This window comes from Asterias amurensis, chromosome 9, assembly GCF_032118995.1.
Source record: "Asterias amurensis chromosome 9, ASM3211899v1".
In the NCBI taxonomy this organism is placed as follows: Eukaryota; Metazoa; Echinodermata; class Asteroidea; order Forcipulatida; family Asteriidae; genus Asterias; species Asterias amurensis.
Window position 1 is genome coordinate 17,782,371 of NC_092656.1, and position 19,573 is coordinate 17,801,943.

At 45.4% G+C, this 19,573-nt stretch overlaps 15 protein-coding genes, 2 non-coding genes and 1 pseudogene across 17 annotated transcripts; all 18 read left to right on the plus strand.

Moving 5' to 3' along the window:
* Nucleotides 1-94: 94 nt before the first annotated feature.
* Nucleotides 95-406, plus strand: LOC139942068 (histone H4-like). Its single transcript, XM_071938753.1, has one exon. It carries the CDS (start codon nucleotides 95-97, stop codon nucleotides 404-406), a length of 312 nt encoding a protein of 103 aa, XP_071794854.1.
* A 765-nt stretch (nucleotides 407-1,171) lies between these two features.
* On the plus strand, nucleotides 1,172-1,582 carry LOC139941994 (histone H3, embryonic). Its single transcript, XM_071938654.1, has one exon. The coding sequence runs from the start codon at nucleotides 1,172-1,174 to the stop codon at nucleotides 1,580-1,582; it is 411 nt and encodes a 136-aa protein (XP_071794755.1).
* An 872-nt stretch (nucleotides 1,583-2,454) lies between these two features.
* Nucleotides 2,455-2,823, plus strand: LOC139941680 (histone H2B, gonadal-like). The gene has a single exon (XM_071938279.1). The coding sequence runs from the start codon at nucleotides 2,455-2,457 to the stop codon at nucleotides 2,821-2,823; it is 369 nt and encodes a 122-aa protein (XP_071794380.1).
* Nucleotides 2,824-3,823: 1,000 nt separating this feature from the next.
* Nucleotides 3,824-4,201, plus strand: LOC139941588 (histone H2A-like). Its single transcript, XM_071938157.1, has one exon. The coding sequence runs from the start codon at nucleotides 3,824-3,826 to the stop codon at nucleotides 4,199-4,201; it is 378 nt and encodes a 125-aa protein (XP_071794258.1).
* An 891-nt stretch (nucleotides 4,202-5,092) lies between these two features.
* On the plus strand, nucleotides 5,093-5,286 carry LOC139942393 (U2 spliceosomal RNA). Its single transcript, XR_011786665.1, has one exon. It is a non-coding gene; the product is annotated as a U2 spliceosomal RNA (small nuclear RNA).
* Nucleotides 5,287-5,518: 232 nt separating this feature from the next.
* On the plus strand, nucleotides 5,519-5,830 carry LOC139942067 (histone H4-like). The gene has a single exon (XM_071938752.1). The coding sequence runs from the start codon at nucleotides 5,519-5,521 to the stop codon at nucleotides 5,828-5,830; it is 312 nt and encodes a 103-aa protein (XP_071794853.1).
* Nucleotides 5,831-6,595: 765 nt separating this feature from the next.
* Nucleotides 6,596-7,006, plus strand: LOC139941993 (histone H3, embryonic). The gene has a single exon (XM_071938653.1). The coding sequence runs from the start codon at nucleotides 6,596-6,598 to the stop codon at nucleotides 7,004-7,006; it is 411 nt and encodes a 136-aa protein (XP_071794754.1).
* Nucleotides 7,007-7,878: 872 nt separating this feature from the next.
* Nucleotides 7,879-8,247, plus strand: LOC139941678 (histone H2B, gonadal-like). Its single transcript, XM_071938277.1, has one exon. It carries the CDS (start codon nucleotides 7,879-7,881, stop codon nucleotides 8,245-8,247), a length of 369 nt encoding a protein of 122 aa, XP_071794378.1.
* A 1,000-nt stretch (nucleotides 8,248-9,247) lies between these two features.
* On the plus strand, nucleotides 9,248-9,625 carry LOC139941597 (histone H2A-like). Its single transcript, XM_071938167.1, has one exon. It carries the CDS (start codon nucleotides 9,248-9,250, stop codon nucleotides 9,623-9,625), a length of 378 nt encoding a protein of 125 aa, XP_071794268.1.
* Nucleotides 9,626-10,515: 890 nt separating this feature from the next.
* LOC139942394 (U2 spliceosomal RNA) lies at nucleotides 10,516-10,709 on the plus strand. Its single transcript, XR_011786666.1, has one exon. It is a non-coding gene; the product is annotated as a U2 spliceosomal RNA (small nuclear RNA).
* A 232-nt stretch (nucleotides 10,710-10,941) lies between these two features.
* LOC139942065 (histone H4-like) lies at nucleotides 10,942-11,253 on the plus strand. The gene has a single exon (XM_071938751.1). It carries the CDS (start codon nucleotides 10,942-10,944, stop codon nucleotides 11,251-11,253), a length of 312 nt encoding a protein of 103 aa, XP_071794852.1.
* Nucleotides 11,254-12,018: 765 nt separating this feature from the next.
* Nucleotides 12,019-12,429, plus strand: LOC139941992 (histone H3, embryonic). Its single transcript, XM_071938651.1, has one exon. It carries the CDS (start codon nucleotides 12,019-12,021, stop codon nucleotides 12,427-12,429), a length of 411 nt encoding a protein of 136 aa, XP_071794752.1.
* An 872-nt stretch (nucleotides 12,430-13,301) lies between these two features.
* On the plus strand, nucleotides 13,302-13,670 carry LOC139941677 (histone H2B, gonadal-like). Its single transcript, XM_071938275.1, has one exon. It carries the CDS (start codon nucleotides 13,302-13,304, stop codon nucleotides 13,668-13,670), a length of 369 nt encoding a protein of 122 aa, XP_071794376.1.
* Nucleotides 13,671-14,897: 1,227 nt separating this feature from the next.
* LOC139942416 (U2 spliceosomal RNA) lies at nucleotides 14,898-15,035 on the plus strand (annotated as a pseudogene).
* Nucleotides 15,036-15,267: 232 nt separating this feature from the next.
* On the plus strand, nucleotides 15,268-15,579 carry LOC139942064 (histone H4-like). The gene has a single exon (XM_071938750.1). The coding sequence runs from the start codon at nucleotides 15,268-15,270 to the stop codon at nucleotides 15,577-15,579; it is 312 nt and encodes a 103-aa protein (XP_071794851.1).
* Nucleotides 15,580-16,344: 765 nt separating this feature from the next.
* Nucleotides 16,345-16,755, plus strand: LOC139941991 (histone H3, embryonic). Its single transcript, XM_071938650.1, has one exon. The coding sequence runs from the start codon at nucleotides 16,345-16,347 to the stop codon at nucleotides 16,753-16,755; it is 411 nt and encodes a 136-aa protein (XP_071794751.1).
* Nucleotides 16,756-17,627: 872 nt separating this feature from the next.
* LOC139941686 (histone H2B, gonadal-like) lies at nucleotides 17,628-17,996 on the plus strand. Its single transcript, XM_071938284.1, has one exon. The coding sequence runs from the start codon at nucleotides 17,628-17,630 to the stop codon at nucleotides 17,994-17,996; it is 369 nt and encodes a 122-aa protein (XP_071794385.1).
* Nucleotides 17,997-18,996: 1,000 nt separating this feature from the next.
* On the plus strand, nucleotides 18,997-19,374 carry LOC139941596 (histone H2A-like). Its single transcript, XM_071938166.1, has one exon. The coding sequence runs from the start codon at nucleotides 18,997-18,999 to the stop codon at nucleotides 19,372-19,374; it is 378 nt and encodes a 125-aa protein (XP_071794267.1).
* Nucleotides 19,375-19,573: the final 199 nt, after the last annotated feature.

Sequence of the window (19,573 nt, forward strand, 5' to 3'; positions counted from 1 at the left end):
ATAAGATACTCTACTCTGGTCAGGTTGAATTCATTCGCTCTCGTCAGCCAGTTGAACCATTGTCTTGTCTTGATACTCTCTGCTAAGCACAACTATGTCTGGACGCGGTAAAGGTGGAAAGGGGCTTGGCAAGGGGGGTGCAAAGCGCCATCGTAAAGTGTTGCGGGACAACATCCAGGGTATCACCAAGCCGGCCATCCGTCGTCTGGCACGCCGAGGAGGTGTCAAGAGAATCTCCGGTCTGATCTACGAGGAGACCCGCGGTGTCCTCAAGGTGTTCTTGGAGAATGTCATCCGTGATGCCGTAACGTACTGCGAACACTCCAAGAGAAAAACCGTCACCGCCATGGATGTCGTCTACGCACTCAAGAGACAAGGCCGTACCCTCTACGGATTTGGAGGATAGGCCCAACGAATCCCCACATTGAAAACAACGGCTCTTTTCAGAGCCACCACAAAATCAAAAAAGAGAGAATTACAGATGGTTGTATTTTGGTTTCCCCACCCACTCACTGCCTTGTCCTTGTTTGTTATTTTTCTTCTGTAATAATATTCAAGCAAAATTAGTTTTTTTAAATTAATACATGGTATTTTGTAGGGCAACTATCCCAGAAAAAAATAAATAAACATACAACCACACCACATCTAGACTTTTTGGTTTGTTTAAGGCTGAACCCCTTTGCCAAAATTAAAAACGATGGATCTAGCTCTTTTTAGTGTTGCGACTAATTGTTGATAGAAGGTTGTCCGTGTTTTTTTCCCCCCTTTCTACAATTCACGTACGTGGATGGCTGTTACTATAAATATTCAAGCAGATCAAGTGAGTAATACGTTAACGAGTCCTTGTCGCTCATGCTTTCTCTCTCTCTCTCTCTCTCGGTATTTTCGCCCTCAAGAAATTTAGTCTCATAAAAGGGCGAGGGAGGGCAACCGTAATCTGTAAAGCATGTTTATTTTCCGCTTACTCTATTTTTGTTTCTCATGTGCCATTAAGCAGCTAGCTCCGTCCGTGCGAAATTGGTGACCACTCAAGCGGTTCTGGCGGCACTGGGGGGCTGGCCAATCGCGTCCCCGCTTTTGTCAGAGGCGATCCTTGAACGGACATCCCAACCCTTTAAGAAGAGCTGCTCGTGAAACTGCACCACAACATCGTAAACAGTAAGCAAAGATAATGGCTCGTACCAAGCAGACAGCACGCAAGAGCACCGGGGGAAAAGCCCCACGAAAGCAGTTGGCGACCAAAGCTGCCCGAAAGAGTGCCCCGGCCACCGGCGGGGTCAAGAAGCCTCACCGTTACAGACCCGGAACTGTGGCACTGCGTGAGATTCGCCGTTACCAGAAAAGTACAGAGCTGCTTATCCGAAAACTTCCCTTCCAGAGACTGGTCCGTGAAATAGCGCAAGACTTCAAGACCGAACTGCGATTCCAGAGCTCCGCGGTGATGGCGCTCCAAGAAGCAAGCGAGGCATACCTCGTGGGACTCTTCGAAGACACCAATCTCTGCGCCATCCACGCCAAGCGGGTCACCATCATGCCCAAGGACATCCAACTCGCCCGCCGAATTCGTGGCGAACGAGCCTGAGGATTCGTTCCTTTCTCAAAACACAACGGCTCTTTTCAGAGCCACCACTTCTTAACAGAGATTTTAATCACGTCCGTGTAATCGTTATTTCTTCCAATCTTTCCTCTTCCACACTCAATCCTCCAACAAAACAAAGACAAGCAAAATAATGGCCAAACAAATAAACAAATAAATAAACAAACAAACACACAAGAACATTAGAAATTTGACAAACTAATGTATACACCTGTGCAGTGTAAACATAACTATCGGTATAAGAGGACCGTGCCTACTTTATACAAATGTTGTATAGCGCCCGCTACGATGGCAGTCAGAAGTTAAATTACAACAGCATGAACGAAAAAAACAAAACCCCAAAACCTGCTAGCTGTAAACACAACAGTTGGTGTTTATCTTTACGCCGCGCCGCCATTTTTTTATTGGGTCGGTCGTTCTATCAGTCTAGTCGGGTTGGTTATAGGTCAATCTATTGCTTATATATTTGCTTTTACTCCGTAATTTAATCGTATCGTTTTCTTAAAATGTACTATGCATGCTTGGGCCATTGCAGATTTTTTTTTTTTTTTGATAAGTTTCTCTGATTATTATTTTCTGATACTTGTTTTGGGTTACACTATACTCGTGTTGTATTTCTAACCAGAGTATAACATTCCTTTCCAATGGTTGCCTGCCCATTATTCAGACACCCATCCTTGCAGACACGCAACTTTTCTGGTGGACCGCTTCACTGCTCACAGCGAGGCGCGCGAATGCTAACAATGCCCTAATGGCCGCCGGATCCCCGACTTGCAGTATAAAGCTAAGCCTTCTCCGGTGTACCAGTCATCAGTCTGATTGATTCTACCAACTCAGCAACACAGCACTCTATAGCCATGCCTCCCAAAGCAAGTGGAAAGGGACAGAAGAAAGCCGGTAACACCAAGGGGCCAATCCGGACAGACAAGAAGAGAAAGCGTCGCCGCAAGGAGAGCTACGGCATTTACATCTACAAGGTCATGAAGCAGGTTCATCCAGACACGGGCATTTCCAGCAAGGCCATGTCAATTATGAACAGCTTCGTCAACGACATTTTCGAGCGCATTGCCGCCGAGTCTTCTAGATTGGCGCACTACAACAAGAAATCAACCATCTCCAGCCGAGAGGTCCAGACTGCAGTCCGTCTCCTTCTCCCCGGTGAGCTGGCCAAACACGCTGTCAGCGAGGGCACCAAGGCGGTCACCAAGTACACAACTTCAAAATAAGCAGGTCCGGCGTCATGCACAATCCAAACGGCTCTTTTCAGAGCCAACACATTTCCCAAAGAGATTCAAAACATGCGTGAATTACGTGACCACCGTAACACCAACCCTCCCCATTTTTTTTAAATAATATTAAATAAAATCAACAGGTTTACAATAATGCCATATTATATTAAAGGATGTTTTAAAATATTTCTGCCTCCTCTATATATCTCTGTAGAACAACTCAACAACGTTGTTTACGAAGTTCAAATAATCTTGATAACTTTGTCCACTATAATTTTTAGCGATCAATAAACATCTTTCTCGTTGCTTTTTTGTTATTCTACTTTTACAGACAGTCAGTTATAAAAGACAACGCTCTGCTCTATTTTTTGGCTGCAATAAATGTGTCACCGAGTCGAGTGAAGTTCACAAGATTGGACTTGAAGAAAGAAAGAAAGACGTACATTGAGTAAGTGCCTTGTTCATGACACCGTATTACTTGAATAACATACAACACAACACCAACAACAACAGCGACTTTATACGCCAGAGTTAACTTAAAATTATAAGTTTGATAATAGTTTTATTTTGAAAAATCAACAAAAACATAAGCACGCAAAAACAAACAAACATGATGTTTGTCAGTTTCTGTAAATATTTGCTTTTGCTTTGTTTTTGTTGTTGTTGTTGTTGTTGGTGTTGTTGTCGTTGTTGTTTTTTTTTCCCTCGGAATCTTATCTTGTTTTCAGAGGGGTGGTGACGGTGGGGGGACCGCCGCAGTAGTTATCCCTACCTCCCCCTCGAACTGCGTGCCGCCCCCGCCCGCCGCTGGTGGTCCACCCCGCCCAGAATGCTCCGCTGAACCCGGGCGCGTCCATGCGAGGAGAAACCTGATTGGTGCATTGGGGATCCACCCCAACGCCATAAGTACACCACTGGCAGTCTCTACACCCATTCACACAGATTCAAAGCACCCAGCAGTTCTTTCAATCTCTTTGCTCAGTATATCAATTCAGTCATGTCTGGACGCGGAAAGAGCGGTAAGGCCCGAAGCAAGGCAAAGAGTCGATCCTCCAGGGCCGGACTTCAATTTCCCGTTGGTAGAGTACACCGCTTCTTGAGGAAGGGCAACTACGCTCAGCGCGTTGGTGCTGGCGCCCCTGTCTACTTGGCGGCAGTCATGGAGTACCTCACGGCAGAAATACTGGAACTGGCTGGTAATGCTGCTCGAGACAACAAGAAATCAAGAATCAACCCCCGTCATCTACAGCTCGCTATCCGAAACGATGAAGAGTTGAACAAGTTGCTCAGCGGTGTCACCATTGCCCAGGGTGGTGTACTTCCCAACATCCAAGCTGTCCTGCTGCCAAAGAAAACCGCCAAGTCAAGCTCTTAAACTCAGCTCTTGCTACACTGATAAACCAAACGGCTCTTACGGAGCCACCACATAAATCCAAAGAGAGATTCTAAACATGAATTGCGTTTGTAAGACAACCCCCCCCCCCCCACATAATTATTGAATTCATTAAATACTATTTGTTTTCCATGCGTAACCAATCATCCAATAAGTTGTTTGTAACCCTATAAACCACACATAAGTCAGACCAAAGCTTTATTTTCGTTGCGATGCTAACTGTAGGAGAGCAACGGTTTAGAACCAAAAGGTTAAAAGATGTATCAATAGACATAGAACAAAAGTTATTTACACACTAATGTTTGGCACAACCTAACGCCAATACCGGGTGATTCAATACTGAAAGATAAAGTATTCTACTTTAATTTCTGTTATCTCTTCATGCGTGTATAATCATCACACATCATTCCTTCCATCACGATGTCGCAAGCCGAATGTAGCCCGTGTGTGTGTTAACGTACTGCATGCGGTGGATGTGACAATGCACACAGCACGCTGTTTCTATGTACAGTGTTTTGCATACTGCAATGTGACGCATTGTTGTGTTCCGCGCGCTTGTAATGTCCATTGTCTTAACCCGCGTGTACAAACGCGCGGGACGAGCCCAACCAGGCAACACTGTATAACGTAAACATAAACTTTAGAATAACATGTACTTGCGTGTTGCATACGTTTACACGTGGATGTATCTGGGTTTTGATGCAAGCTCTTGCTTTGTGTGCGGTCAGAGTAGCTCTATTTTCGATACAACGAATGTTCGCCGTATGTGAAAAGTTGTCAAAAAAGTCACACCGCCCTCTTGTGACACCCAGCATGTCTTGTGATTCGTGCCATGTCGAAAGGTGGGTTATTCTCGAAAAACCTGTGGTGAGTATCGCTTCTCGGCCTTTTGGCTAAGATCATGTGTAGTATCTGTTCTTTTCAGAATAATATCTGAAATGCTGTTCATTGAGCAGCAAGTATATTAATCTGATTTTTGAGGAACGGCCATGGAAGAGGGGCTTGCCCCGTCCAGGCCACGGGTTGGCCCGGTTTCGCACTACATCCGGGATATCGGCCCACTCCCCTCACGGGGATAATATCAAATACAAAGTCAGAATTCGTTTAGTCTCAACGCCTGTTTACTGTGTTGGTATTCAAGTCTATTTGCTTTGTTTGACAACAAGTCGATAATGTTGCTGGCCCACACGTCCGCAATGCAAGCCATAAGATACTCTACTCTGGTCAGGTTGAATTCGTTCGCTCTCGTCAGCCAGTTGAACCATTGTCTTGTCTTGATACTCTCTGCTAAGCACAACTATGTCTGGACGCGGTAAAGGTGGAAAGGGGCTTGGCAAGGGGGGTGCAAAGCGCCATCGTAAAGTGTTGCGGGACAACATCCAGGGTATCACCAAGCCGGCCATCCGTCGTCTGGCACGCCGAGGAGGTGTCAAGAGAATCTCCGGTCTGATCTACGAGGAGACCCGCGGTGTCCTCAAGGTGTTCTTGGAGAATGTCATCCGTGATGCCGTAACGTACTGCGAACACTCCAAGAGAAAAACCGTCACCGCCATGGATGTCGTCTACGCACTCAAGAGACAAGGCCGTACCCTCTACGGATTTGGAGGATAGGCCCAACGAATCCCCACATTGAAAACAACGGCTCTTTTCAGAGCCACCACAAAATAAAAAAAGAGAGAATTACAGATGGTTGTATTTTGGTTTCCCCACCCACTCACTGCCTTGTCCTTGTTTGTTATTTTTCTTCTGTAATAATATTCAAGCAAAATTAGTTTTTTTAAATTAATACATGGTATTTTGTAGGGCAACTATCCCAGAAAAAAATAAATAAACATACAACCACACCACATCTAGACTTTTTGGTTTGTTTAAGGCTGAACCCCTTTGCCAAAATTAAAAACGATGGATCTAGCTCTTTTTAGTGTTGCGTCTAATTGTTGATAGAAGGTTGTCCGTGTTTTTTTCCCCCCTTTCTACAATTCACGTACGTGGATGGCTGTTACTATAAATATTCAAGCAGATCAAGTGAGTAATACGTTAACGAGTCCTTGTCGCTCATGCTTTCTCTCTCTCTCTCTCTCTCGGTATTTTCGCCCTCAAGAAATTTAGTCTCATAAAAGGGCGAGGGAGGGCAACCGTAATCTGTAAAGCATGTTTATTTTCCGCTTACTCTATTTTTGTTTCTCATGTGCCATTAAGCAGCTAGCTCCGTCCGTGCGAAATTGGTGACCACTCAAGCGGTTCTGGCGGCACTGGGGGGCTGGCCAATCGCGTCCCCGCTTTTGTCAGAGGCGATCCTTGAACGGACATCCCAACCCTTTAAGAAGAGCTGCTCGTGAAACTGCACCACAACATCGTAAACAGTAAGCAAAGATAATGGCTCGTACCAAGCAGACAGCACGCAAGAGCACCGGGGGAAAAGCCCCACGAAAGCAGTTGGCGACCAAAGCTGCCCGAAAGAGTGCCCCGGCCACCGGCGGGGTCAAGAAGCCTCACCGTTACAGACCCGGAACTGTGGCACTGCGTGAGATTCGCCGTTACCAGAAAAGTACAGAGCTGCTTATCCGAAAACTTCCCTTCCAGAGACTGGTCCGTGAAATAGCGCAAGACTTCAAGACCGAACTGCGATTCCAGAGCTCCGCGGTGATGGCGCTCCAAGAAGCAAGCGAGGCATACCTCGTGGGACTCTTCGAAGACACCAATCTCTGCGCCATCCACGCCAAGCGGGTCACCATCATGCCCAAGGACATCCAACTCGCCCGCCGAATTCGTGGCGAACGAGCCTGAGGATTCGTTCCTTTCTCAAAACACAACGGCTCTTTTCAGAGCCACCACTTCTTAACAGAGATTTTAATCACGTCCGTGTAATCGTTATTTCTTCCAATCTTTCCTCTTCCACACTCAATCCTCCAACAAAACAAAGACAAGCAAAATAATGGCCAAACAAATAAACAAATAAATAAACAAACAAACACACAAGAACATTAGAAATTTGACAAACTAATGTATACACCTGTGCAGTGTAAACATAACTATCGGTATAAGAGGACCGTGCCTACTTTATACAAATGTTGTATAGCGCCCGCTACGATGGCAGTCAGAAGTTAAATTACAACAGCATGAACGAAAAAAACAAAACCCCAAAACCTGCTAGCTGTAAACACAACAGTTGGTGTTTATCTTTACGCCGCGCCGCCATTTTTTTATTGGGTCGGTCGTTCTATCAGTCTAGTCGGGTTGGTTATAGGTCAATCTATTGCTTATATATTTGCTTTTACTCCGTAATTTAATCGTATCGTTTTCTTAAAATGTACTATGCATGCTTGGGCCATTGCAGATTTTTTTTTTTTTTTGATAAGTTTCTCTGATTATTATTTTCTGATACTTGTTTTGGGTTACACTATACTCGTGTTGTATTTCTAACCAGAGTATAACATTCCTTTCCAATGGTTGCCTGCCCATTATTCAGACACCCATCCTTGCAGACACGCAACTTTTCTGGTGGACCGCTTCACTGCTCACAGCGAGGCGCGCGAATGCTAACAATGCCCTAATGGCCGCCGGATCCCCGACTTGCAGTATAAAGCTAAGCCTTCTCCGGTGTACCAGTCATCAGTCTGATTGATTCTACCAACTCAGCAACACAGCACTCTATAGCCATGCCTCCCAAAGCAAGTGGAAAGGGACAGAAGAAAGCCGGTAACACCAAGGGGCCAATCCGGACAGACAAGAAGAGAAAGCGTCGCCGCAAGGAGAGCTACGGCATTTACATCTACAAGGTCATGAAGCAGGTTCATCCAGACACGGGCATTTCCAGCAAGGCCATGTCAATTATGAACAGCTTCGTCAACGACATTTTCGAGCGCATTGCCGCCGAGTCTTCTAGATTGGCGCACTACAACAAGAAATCAACCATCTCCAGCCGAGAGGTCCAGACTGCAGTCCGTCTCCTTCTCCCCGGTGAGCTGGCCAAACACGCTGTCAGCGAGGGCACCAAGGCGGTCACCAAGTACACAACTTCAAAATAAGCAGGTCCGGCGTCATGCACAATCCAAACGGCTCTTTTCAGAGCCAACACATTTCCCAAAGAGATTCAAAACATGCGTGAATTACGTGACCACCGTAACACCAACCCTCCCCATTTTTTTTAAATAATATTAAATAAAATCAACAGGTTTACAATAATGCCATATTATATTAAAGGATGTTTTAAAATATTTCTGCCTCCTCTATATATCTCTGTAGAACAACTCAACAACGTTGTTTACGAAGTTCAAATAATCTTGATAACTTTGTCCACTATAATTTTTAGCGATCAATAAACATCTTTCTCGTTGCTTTTTTGTTATTCTACTTTTACAGACAGTCAGTTATAAAAGACAACGCTCTGCTCTATTTTTTGGCTGCAATAAATGTGTCACCGAGTCGAGTGAAGTTCACAAGATTGGACTTGAAGAAAGAAAGAAAGACGTACATTGAGTAAGTGCCTTGTTCATGACACCGTATTACTTGAATAACATACAACACAACACCAACAACAACAGCGACTTTATACGCCAGAGTTAACTTAAAATTATAAGTTTGATAATAGTTTTATTTTGAAAAATCAACAAAAACATAAGCACGCAAAAACAAACAAACATGATGTTTGTCAGTTTCTGTAAATATTTGCTTTTGCTTTGTTTTTGTTGTTGTTGTTGTTGTTGGTGTTGTTGTCGTTGTTGTTTTTTTTTCCCTCGGAATCTTATCTTGTTTTCAGAGGGGTGGTGACGGTGGGGGGACCGCCGCAGTAGTTATCCCTACCTCCCCCTCGAACTGCGTGCCGCCCCCGCCCGCCGCTGGTGGTCCACCCCGCCCAGAATGCTCCGCTGAACCCGGGCGCGTCCATGCGAGGAGAAACCTGATTGGTGCATTGGGGATCCACCCCAACGCCATAAGTACACCACTGGCAGTCTCTACACTCATTCACACAGATTCAAAGCACCCAGCAGTTCTTTCAATCTCTTTGCTCAGTATATCAATTCAGTCATGTCTGGACGCGGAAAGAGCGGTAAGGCCCGAAGCAAGGCAAAGAGTCGATCCTCCAGGGCCGGACTTCAATTTCCCGTTGGTAGAGTACACCGCTTCTTGAGGAAGGGCAACTACGCTCAGCGCGTTGGTGCTGGCGCCCCTGTCTACTTGGCGGCAGTCATGGAGTACCTCACGGCAGAAATACTGGAACTGGCTGGTAATGCTGCTCGAGACAACAAGAAATCAAGAATCAACCCCCGTCATCTACAGCTCGCTATCCGAAACGATGAAGAGTTGAACAAGTTGCTCAGCGGTGTCACCATTGCCCAGGGTGGTGTACTTCCCAACATCCAAGCTGTCCTGCTGCCAAAGAAAACCGCCAAGTCAAGCTCTTAAACTCAGCTCTTGCTACACTGATAAACCAAACGGCTCTTACGGAGCCACCACATAAATCCAAAGAGAGATTCTAAACATGAATTGCGTTTGTAAGACAACCCCCCCCCCCCACATAATTATTGAATTCATTAAATACTATTTGTTTTCCATGCGTAACCAATCATCCAATAAGTTGTTTGTAACCCTATAAACCACACATAAGTCAGACCAAAGCTTTATTTTCGTTGCGATGCTAACTGTAGGAGAGCAACGGTTTAGAACCAAAAGGTTAAAAGATGTATCAATAGACATAGAACAAAAGTTATTTACACACTAATGTTTGGCACAACCTAACGCCAATACCGGGTGATTCAATACTGAAAGATAAAGTATTCTACTTTAATTTCTGTTATCTCTTCATGCGTGTATAATCATCACACATCATTCCTTCCATCACGATGTCGCAAGCCGAATGTAGCCCGTGTGTGTGTTAACGTACTGCATGCGGTGGATGTGACAATGCACACAGCACGCTGTTTCTATGTACAGTGTTTTGCATACTGCAATGTGACGCATTGTTGTGTTCCGCGCGCTTGTAATGTCCATTGTCTTAACCCGCGTGTACAAACGCGCGGGACGAGCCCAACCAGGCAACACTGTATAACGTAAACATAAACTTTAGAATAACATGTACTTGCGTGTTGCATACGTTTACACGTGGATGTATCTGGGTTTTGATGCAAGCTCTTGCTTTGTGTGCGGTCAGAGTAGCTCTATTTTCGATACAACGAATGTTCGCCGTATGTGAAAAGTTGTCAAAAAAGTCACACCGCCCTCTTGTGACACCCAGCATGTCTTGTGATTCGTGCCATGTCGAAAGGTGGGTTATTCTCGAAAAACCTGTGGTGAGTATCGCTTCTCGGCCTTTTGGCTAAGATCATGTGTAGTATCTGTTCTTTTCAGAATAATATCTGAAATGCTGTTCATTGAGCAGCAAGTATATTAATCTGATTTTTGAGGAACGGCCATGGAAGAGGGGCTTGCCCCGTCCAGGCCACGGGTTGGCCCGGTTTCGCACTACATCCGGGATATCGGCCCACTCCCCTCACGGGGATAATATCAAATACAAAGTCAGAATTCGTTTAGTCTCAACGCCTGTTTACTGTGTTGGTATTCAAGTCTATTTGCTTTGTTTGACAACAAGTCGATAATGTTGCTGGCCCACACGTCCGCAATGCAAGCCATAAGATACTCTACTCTGGTCAGGTTGAATTCATTCGCTCTCGTCAGCCAGTTGAACCATTGTCTTGTCTTGATACTCTCTGCTAAGCACAACTATGTCTGGACGCGGTAAAGGTGGAAAGGGGCTTGGCAAGGGGGGTGCAAAGCGCCATCGTAAAGTGTTGCGGGACAACATCCAGGGTATCACCAAGCCGGCCATCCGTCGTCTGGCACGCCGAGGAGGTGTCAAGAGAATCTCCGGTCTGATCTACGAGGAGACCCGCGGTGTCCTCAAGGTGTTCTTGGAGAATGTCATCCGTGATGCCGTAACGTACTGCGAACACTCCAAGAGAAAAACCGTCACCGCCATGGATGTCGTCTACGCACTCAAGAGACAAGGCCGTACCCTCTACGGATTTGGAGGATAGGCCCAACGAATCCCCACATTGAAAACAACGGCTCTTTTCAGAGCCACCACAAAATCAAAAAAGAGAGAATTACAGATGGTTGTATTTTGGTTTCCCCACCCACTCACTGCCTTGTCCTTGTTTGTTATTTTTCTTCTGTAATAATATTCAAGCAAAATTAGTTTTTTTAAATTAATACATGGTATTTTGTAGGGCAACTATCCCAGAAAAAAATAAATAAACATACAACCACACCACATCTAGACTTTTTGGTTTGTTTAAGGCTGAACCCCTTTGCCAAAATTAAAAACGATGGATCTAGCTCTTTTTAGTGTTGCGTCTAATTGTTGATAGAAGGTTGTCCGTGTTTTTTTCCCCCCTTTCTACAATTCACGTACGTGGATGGCTGTTACTATAAATATTCAAGCAGATCAAGTGAGTAATACGTTAACGAGTCCTTGTCGCTCATGCTTTCTCTCTCTCTCTCTCTCTCGGTATTTTCGCCCTCAAGAAATTTAGTCTCATAAAAGGGCGAGGGAGGGCAACCGTAATCTGTAAAGCATGTTTATTTTCCGCTTACTCTATTTTTGTTTCTCATGTGCCATTAAGCAGCTAGCTCCGTCCGTGCGAAATTGGTGACCACTCAAGCGGTTCTGGCGGCACTGGGGGGCTGGCCAATCGCGTCCCCGCTTTTGTCAGAGGCGATCCTTGAACGGACATCCCAACCCTTTAAGAAGAGCTGCTCGTGAAACTGCACCACAACATCGTAAACAGTAAGCAAAGATAATGGCTCGTACCAAGCAGACAGCACGCAAGAGCACCGGGGGAAAAGCCCCACGAAAGCAGTTGGCGACCAAAGCTGCCCGAAAGAGTGCCCCGGCCACCGGCGGGGTCAAGAAGCCTCACCGTTACAGACCCGGAACTGTGGCACTGCGTGAGATTCGCCGTTACCAGAAAAGTACAGAGCTGCTTATCCGAAAACTTCCCTTCCAGAGACTGGTCCGTGAAATAGCGCAAGACTTCAAGACCGAACTGCGATTCCAGAGCTCCGCGGTGATGGCGCTCCAAGAAGCAAGCGAGGCATACCTCGTGGGACTCTTCGAAGACACCAATCTCTGCGCCATCCACGCCAAGCGGGTCACCATCATGCCCAAGGACATCCAACTCGCCCGCCGAATTCGTGGCGAACGAGCCTGAGGATTCGTTCCTTTCTCAAAACACAACGGCTCTTTTCAGAGCCACCACTTCTTAACAGAGATTTTAATCACGTCCGTGTAATCGTTATTTCTTCCAATCTTTCCTCTTCCACACTCAATCCTCCAACAAAACAAAGACAAGCAAAATAATGGCCAAACAAATAAACAAATAAATAAACAAACAAACACACAAGAACATTAGAAATTTGACAAACTAATGTATACACCTGTGCAGTGTAAACATAACTATCGGTATAAGAGGACCGTGCCTACTTTATACAAATGTTGTATAGCGCCCGCTACGATGGCAGTCAGAAGTTAAATTACAACAGCATGAACGAAAAAAACAAAACCCCAAAACCTGCTAGCTGTAAACACAACAGTTGGTGTTTATCTTTACGCCGCGCCGCCATTTTTTTATTGGGTCGGTCGTTCTATCAGTCTAGTCGGGTTGGTTATAGGTCAATCTATTGCTTATATATTTGCTTTTACTCCGTAATTTAATCGTATCGTTTTCTTAAAATGTACTATGCATGCTTGGGCCATTGCAGATTTTTTTTTTTTTTTGATAAGTTTCTCTGATTATTATTTTCTGATACTTGTTTTGGGTTACACTATACTCGTGTTGTATTTCTAACCAGAGTATAACATTCCTTTCCAATGGTTGCCTGCCCATTATTCAGACACCCATCCTTGCAGACACGCAACTTTTCTGGTGGACCGCTTCACTGCTCACAGCGAGGCGCGCGAATGCTAACAATGCCCTAATGGCCGCCGGATCCCCGACTTGCAGTATAAAGCTAAGCCTTCTCCGGTGTACCAGTCATCAGTCTGATTGATTCTACCAACTCAGCAACACAGCACTCTATAGCCATGCCTCCCAAAGCAAGTGGAAAGGGACAGAAGAAAGCCGGTAACACCAAGGGGCCAATCCGGACAGACAAGAAGAGAAAGCGTCGCCGCAAGGAGAGCTACGGCATTTACATCTACAAGGTCATGAAGCAGGTTCATCCAGACACGGGCATTTCCAGCAAGGCCATGTCAATTATGAACAGCTTCGTCAACGACATTTTCGAGCGCATTGCCGCCGAGTCTTCTAGATTGGCGCACTACAACAAGAAATCAACCATCTCCAGCCGAGAGGTCCAGACTGCAGTCCGTCTCCTTCTCCCCGGTGAGCTGGCCAAACACGCTGTCAGCGAGGGCACCAAGGCGGTCACCAAGTACACAACTTCAAAATAAGCAGGTCCGGCGTCATGCACAATCCAAACGGCTCTTTTCAGAGCCAACACATTTCCCAAAGAGATTCAAAACATGCGTGAATTACGTGACCACCGTAACACCAACCCTCCCCATTTTTTTTAAATAATATTAAATAAAATCAACAGGTTTACAATAATGCCATATTATATTAAAGGATGTTTTAAAATATTTCTGCCTCCTCTATATATCTCTGTAGAACAACTCAACAACGTTGTTTACGAAGTTCAAATAATCTTGATAACTTTGTCCACTATAATTTTTAGCGATCAATAAACATCTTTCTCGTTGCTTTTTTGTTATTCTACTTTTACAGACAGTCAGTTATAAAAGACAACGCTCTGCTCTATTTTTTGGCTGCAATAAATGTGTCACCGAGTCGAGTGAAGTTCACAAGATTGGACTTGAAGAAAGAAAGAAAGACGTACATTGAGTAAGTGCCTTGTTCATGACACCGTATTACTTGAATAACATACAACACAACACCAACAACAACAGCGACTTTATACGCCAGAGTTAACTTAAAATTATAAGTTTGATAATAGTTTTATTTTGAAAAATCAACAAAAACATAAGCACGCAAAAACAAACAAACATGATGTTTGTCAGTTTCTGTAAATATTTGCTTTTGCTTTGTTTTTGTTGTTGTTGTTGTTGTTGGTGTTGTTGTCGTTGTTGTTTTTTTTTCCCTCGGAATCTTATCTTGTTTTCAGAGGGGTGGTGACGGTGGGGGGACCGCCGCAGTAGTTATCCCTACCTCCCCCTCGAACTGCGTGCCGCCCCCGCCCGCCGCTGGTGGTCCACCCCGCCCAGAATGCTCCGCTGAACCCGGGCGCGTCCATGCGAGGAGAAACCTGATTGGTGCATTGGGGATCCACCCCAACGCCATAAGTACACCACTGGCAGTCTCTACACTCATTCACACAGATTCAAAGCACCCAGCAGTTCTTTCAATCTCTTTGCTCAGTATATCAATTCAGTCATGTCTGGACGCGGAAAGAGCGGTAAGGCCCGAAGCAAGGCAAAGAGTCGATCCTCCAGGGCCGGACTTCAATTTCCCGTTGGTAGAGTACACCGCTTCTTGAGGAAGGGCAACTACGCTCAGCGCGTTGGTGCTGGCGCCCCTGTCTACTTGGCGGCAGTCATGGAGTACCTCACGGCAGAAATACTGGAACTGGCTGGTAATGCTGCTCGAGACAACAAGAAATCATATCTGAAATGCTGTTCATTGAGCAGCAAGTATATTAATCTGATTTTTGAGGAACGGCCATGGAAGAGGGGCTTGCCCCGTCCAGGCCACGGGTTGGCCCGGTTTCGCACTACATCCGGGATATCGGCCCACTCCCCTCACGGGGATAATATCAAATACAAAGTCAGAATTCGTTTAGTCTCAACGCCTGTTTACTGTGTTGGTATTCAAGTCTATTTGCTTTGTTTGACAACAAGTCGATAATGTTGCTGGCCCACACGTCCGCAATGCAAGCCATAAGATACTCTACTCTGGTCAGGTTGAATTCATTCGCTCTCGTCAGCCAGTTGAACCATTGTCTTGTCTTGATACTCTCTGCTAAGCACAACTATGTCTGGACGCGGTAAAGGTGGAAAGGGGCTTGGCAAGGGGGGTGCAAAGCGCCATCGTAAAGTGTTGCGGGACAACATCCAGGGTATCACCAAGCCGGCCATCCGTCGTCTGGCACGCCGAGGAGGTGTCAAGAGAATCTCCGGTCTGATCTACGAGGAGACCCGCGGTGTCCTCAAGGTGTTCTTGGAGAATGTCATCCGTGATGCCGTAACGTACTGCGAACACTCCAAGAGAAAAACCGTCACCGCCATGGATGTCGTCTACGCACTCAAGAGACAAGGCCGTACCCTCTACGGATTTGGAGGATAGGCCCAACGAATCCCCACATTGAAAACAACGGCTCTTTTCAGAGCCACCACAAAATCAAAAAAGAGAGAATTACAGATGGTTGTATTTTGGTTTCCCCACCCACTCACTGCCTTGTCCTTGTTTGTTATTTTTCTTCTGTAATAATATTCAAGCAAAATTAGTTTTTTTAAATTAATACATGGTATTTTGTAGGGCAACTATCCCAGAAAAAAATAAATAAACATACAACCACACCACATCTAGACTTTTTGGTTTGTTTAAGGCTGAACCCCTTTGCCAAAATTAAAAACGATGGATCTAGCTCTTTTTAGTGTTGCGTCTAATTGTTGATAGAAGGTTGTCCGTGTTTTTTTCCCCCCTTTCTACAATTCACGTACGTGGATGGCTGTTACTATAAATATTCAAGCAGATCAAGTGAGTAATACGTTAACGAGTCCTTGTCGCTCATGCTTTCTCTCTCTCTCTCTCTCTCGGTATTTTCGCCCTCAAGAAATTTAGTCTCATAAAAGGGCGAGGGAGGGCAACCGTAATCTGTAAAGCATGTTTATTTTCCGCTTACTCTATTTTTGTTTCTCATGTGCCATTAAGCAGCTAGCTCCGTCCGTGCGAAATTGGTGACCACTCAAGCGGTTCTGGCGGCACTGGGGGGCTGGCCAATCGCGTCCCCGCTTTTGTCAGAGGCGATCCTTGAACGGACATCCCAACCCTTTAAGAAGAGCTGCTCGTGAAACTGCACCACAACATCGTAAACAGTAAGCAAAGATAATGGCTCGTACCAAGCAGACAGCACGCAAGAGCACCGGGGGAAAAGCCCCACGAAAGCAGTTGGCGACCAAAGCTGCCCGAAAGAGTGCCCCGGCCACCGGCGGGGTCAAGAAGCCTCACCGTTACAGACCCGGAACTGTGGCACTGCGTGAGATTCGCCGTTACCAGAAAAGTACAGAGCTGCTTATCCGAAAACTTCCCTTCCAGAGACTGGTCCGTGAAATAGCGCAAGACTTCAAGACCGAACTGCGATTCCAGAGCTCCGCGGTGATGGCGCTCCAAGAAGCAAGCGAGGCATACCTCGTGGGACTCTTCGAAGACACCAATCTCTGCGCCATCCACGCCAAGCGGGTCACCATCATGCCCAAGGACATCCAACTCGCCCGCCGAATTCGTGGCGAACGAGCCTGAGGATTCGTTCCTTTCTCAAAACACAACGGCTCTTTTCAGAGCCACCACTTCTTAACAGAGATTTTAATCACGTCCGTGTAATCGTTATTTCTTCCAATCTTTCCTCTTCCACACTCAATCCTCCAACAAAACAAAGACAAGCAAAATAATGGCCAAACAAATAAACAAATAAATAAACAAACAAACACACAAGAACATTAGAAATTTGACAAACTAATGTATACACCTGTGCAGTGTAAACATAACTATCGGTATAAGAGGACCGTGCCTACTTTATACAAATGTTGTATAGCGCCCGCTACGATGGCAGTCAGAAGTTAAATTACAACAGCATGAACGAAAAAAACAAAACCCCAAAACCTGCTAGCTGTAAACACAACAGTTGGTGTTTATCTTTACGCCGCGCCGCCATTTTTTTATTGGGTCGGTCGTTCTATCAGTCTAGTCGGGTTGGTTATAGGTCAATCTATTGCTTATATATTTGCTTTTACTCCGTAATTTAATCGTATCGTTTTCTTAAAATGTACTATGCATGCTTGGGCCATTGCAGATTTTTTTTTTTTTTTGATAAGTTTCTCTGATTATTATTTTCTGATACTTGTTTTGGGTTACACTATACTCGTGTTGTATTTCTAACCAGAGTATAACATTCCTTTCCAATGGTTGCCTGCCCATTATTCAGACACCCATCCTTGCAGACACGCAACTTTTCTGGTGGACCGCTTCACTGCTCACAGCGAGGCGCGCGAATGCTAACAATGCCCTAATGGCCGCCGGATCCCCGACTTGCAGTATAAAGCTAAGCCTTCTCCGGTGTACCAGTCATCAGTCTGATTGATTCTACCAACTCAGCAACACAGCACTCTATAGCCATGCCTCCCAAAGCAAGTGGAAAGGGACAGAAGAAAGCCGGTAACACCAAGGGGCCAATCCGGACAGACAAGAAGAGAAAGCGTCGCCGCAAGGAGAGCTACGGCATTTACATCTACAAGGTCATGAAGCAGGTTCATCCAGACACGGGCATTTCCAGCAAGGCCATGTCAATTATGAACAGCTTCGTCAACGACATTTTCGAGCGCATTGCCGCCGAGTCTTCTAGATTGGCGCACTACAACAAGAAATCAACCATCTCCAGCCGAGAGGTCCAGACTGCAGTCCGTCTCCTTCTCCCCGGTGAGCTGGCCAAACACGCTGTCAGCGAGGGCACCAAGGCGGTCACCAAGTACACAACTTCAAAATAAGCAGGTCCGGCGTCATGCACAATCCAAACGGCTCTTTTCAGAGCCAACACATTTCCCAAAGAGATTCAAAACATGCGTGAATTACGTGACCACCGTAACACCAACCCTCCCCATTTTTTTTAAATAATATTAAATAAAATCAACAGGTTTACAATAATGCCATATTATATTAAAGGATGTTTTAAAATATTTCTGCCTCCTCTATATATCTCTGTAGAACAACTCAACAACGTTGTTTACGAAGTTCAAATAATCTTGATAACTTTGTCCACTATAATTTTTAGCGATCAATAAACATCTTTCTCGTTGCTTTTTTGTTATTCTACTTTTACAGACAGTCAGTTATAAAAGACAACGCTCTGCTCTATTTTTTGGCTGCAATAAATGTGTCACCGAGTCGAGTGAAGTTCACAAGATTGGACTTGAAGAAAGAAAGAAAGACGTACATTGAGTAAGTGCCTTGTTCATGACACCGTATTACTTGAATAACATACAACACAACACCAACAACAACAGCGACTTTATACGCCAGAGTTAACTTAAAATTATAAGTTTGATAATAGTTTTATTTTGAAAAATCAACAAAAACATAAGCACGCAAAAACAAACAAACATGATGTTTGTCAGTTTCTGTAAATATTTGCTTTTGCTTTGTTTTTGTTGTTGTTGTTGTTGTTGGTGTTGTTGTCGTTGTTGTTTTTTTTTCCCTCGGAATCTTATCTTGTTTTCAGAGGGGTGGTGACGGTGGGGGGACCGCCGCAGTAGTTATCCCTACCTCCCCCTCGAACTGCGTGCCGCCCCCGCCCGCCGCTGGTGGTCCACCCCGCCCAGAATGCTCCGCTGAACCCGGGCGCGTCCATGCGAGGAGAAACCTGATTGGTGCATTGGGGATCCACCCCAACGCCATAAGTACACCACTGGCAGTCTCTACACTCATTCACACAGATTCAAAGCACCCAGCAGTTCTTTCAATCTCTTTGCTCAGTATATCAATTCAGTCATGTCTGGACGCGGAAAGAGCGGTAAGGCCCGAAGCAAGGCAAAGAGTCGATCCTCCAGGGCCGGACTTCAATTTCCCGTTGGTAGAGTACACCGCTTCTTGAGGAAGGGCAACTACGCTCAGCGCGTTGGTGCTGGCGCCCCTGTCTACTTGGCGGCAGTCATGGAGTACCTCACGGCAGAAATACTGGAACTGGCTGGTAATGCTGCTCGAGACAACAAGAAATCAAGAATCAACCCCCGTCATCTACAGCTCGCTATCCGAAACGATGAAGAGTTGAACAAGTTGCTCAGCGGTGTCACCATTGCCCAGGGTGGTGTACTTCCCAACATCCAAGCTGTCCTGCTGCCAAAGAAAACCGCCAAGTCAAGCTCTTAAACTCAGCTCTTGCTACACTGATAAACCAAACGGCTCTTACGGAGCCACCACATAAATCCAAAGAGAGATTCTAAACATGAATTGCGTTTGTAAGACAACCCCCCCCCCCCACATAATTATTGAATTCATTAAATACTATTTGTTTTCCATGCGTAACCAATCATCCAATAAGTTGTTTGTAACCCTATAAACCACACAT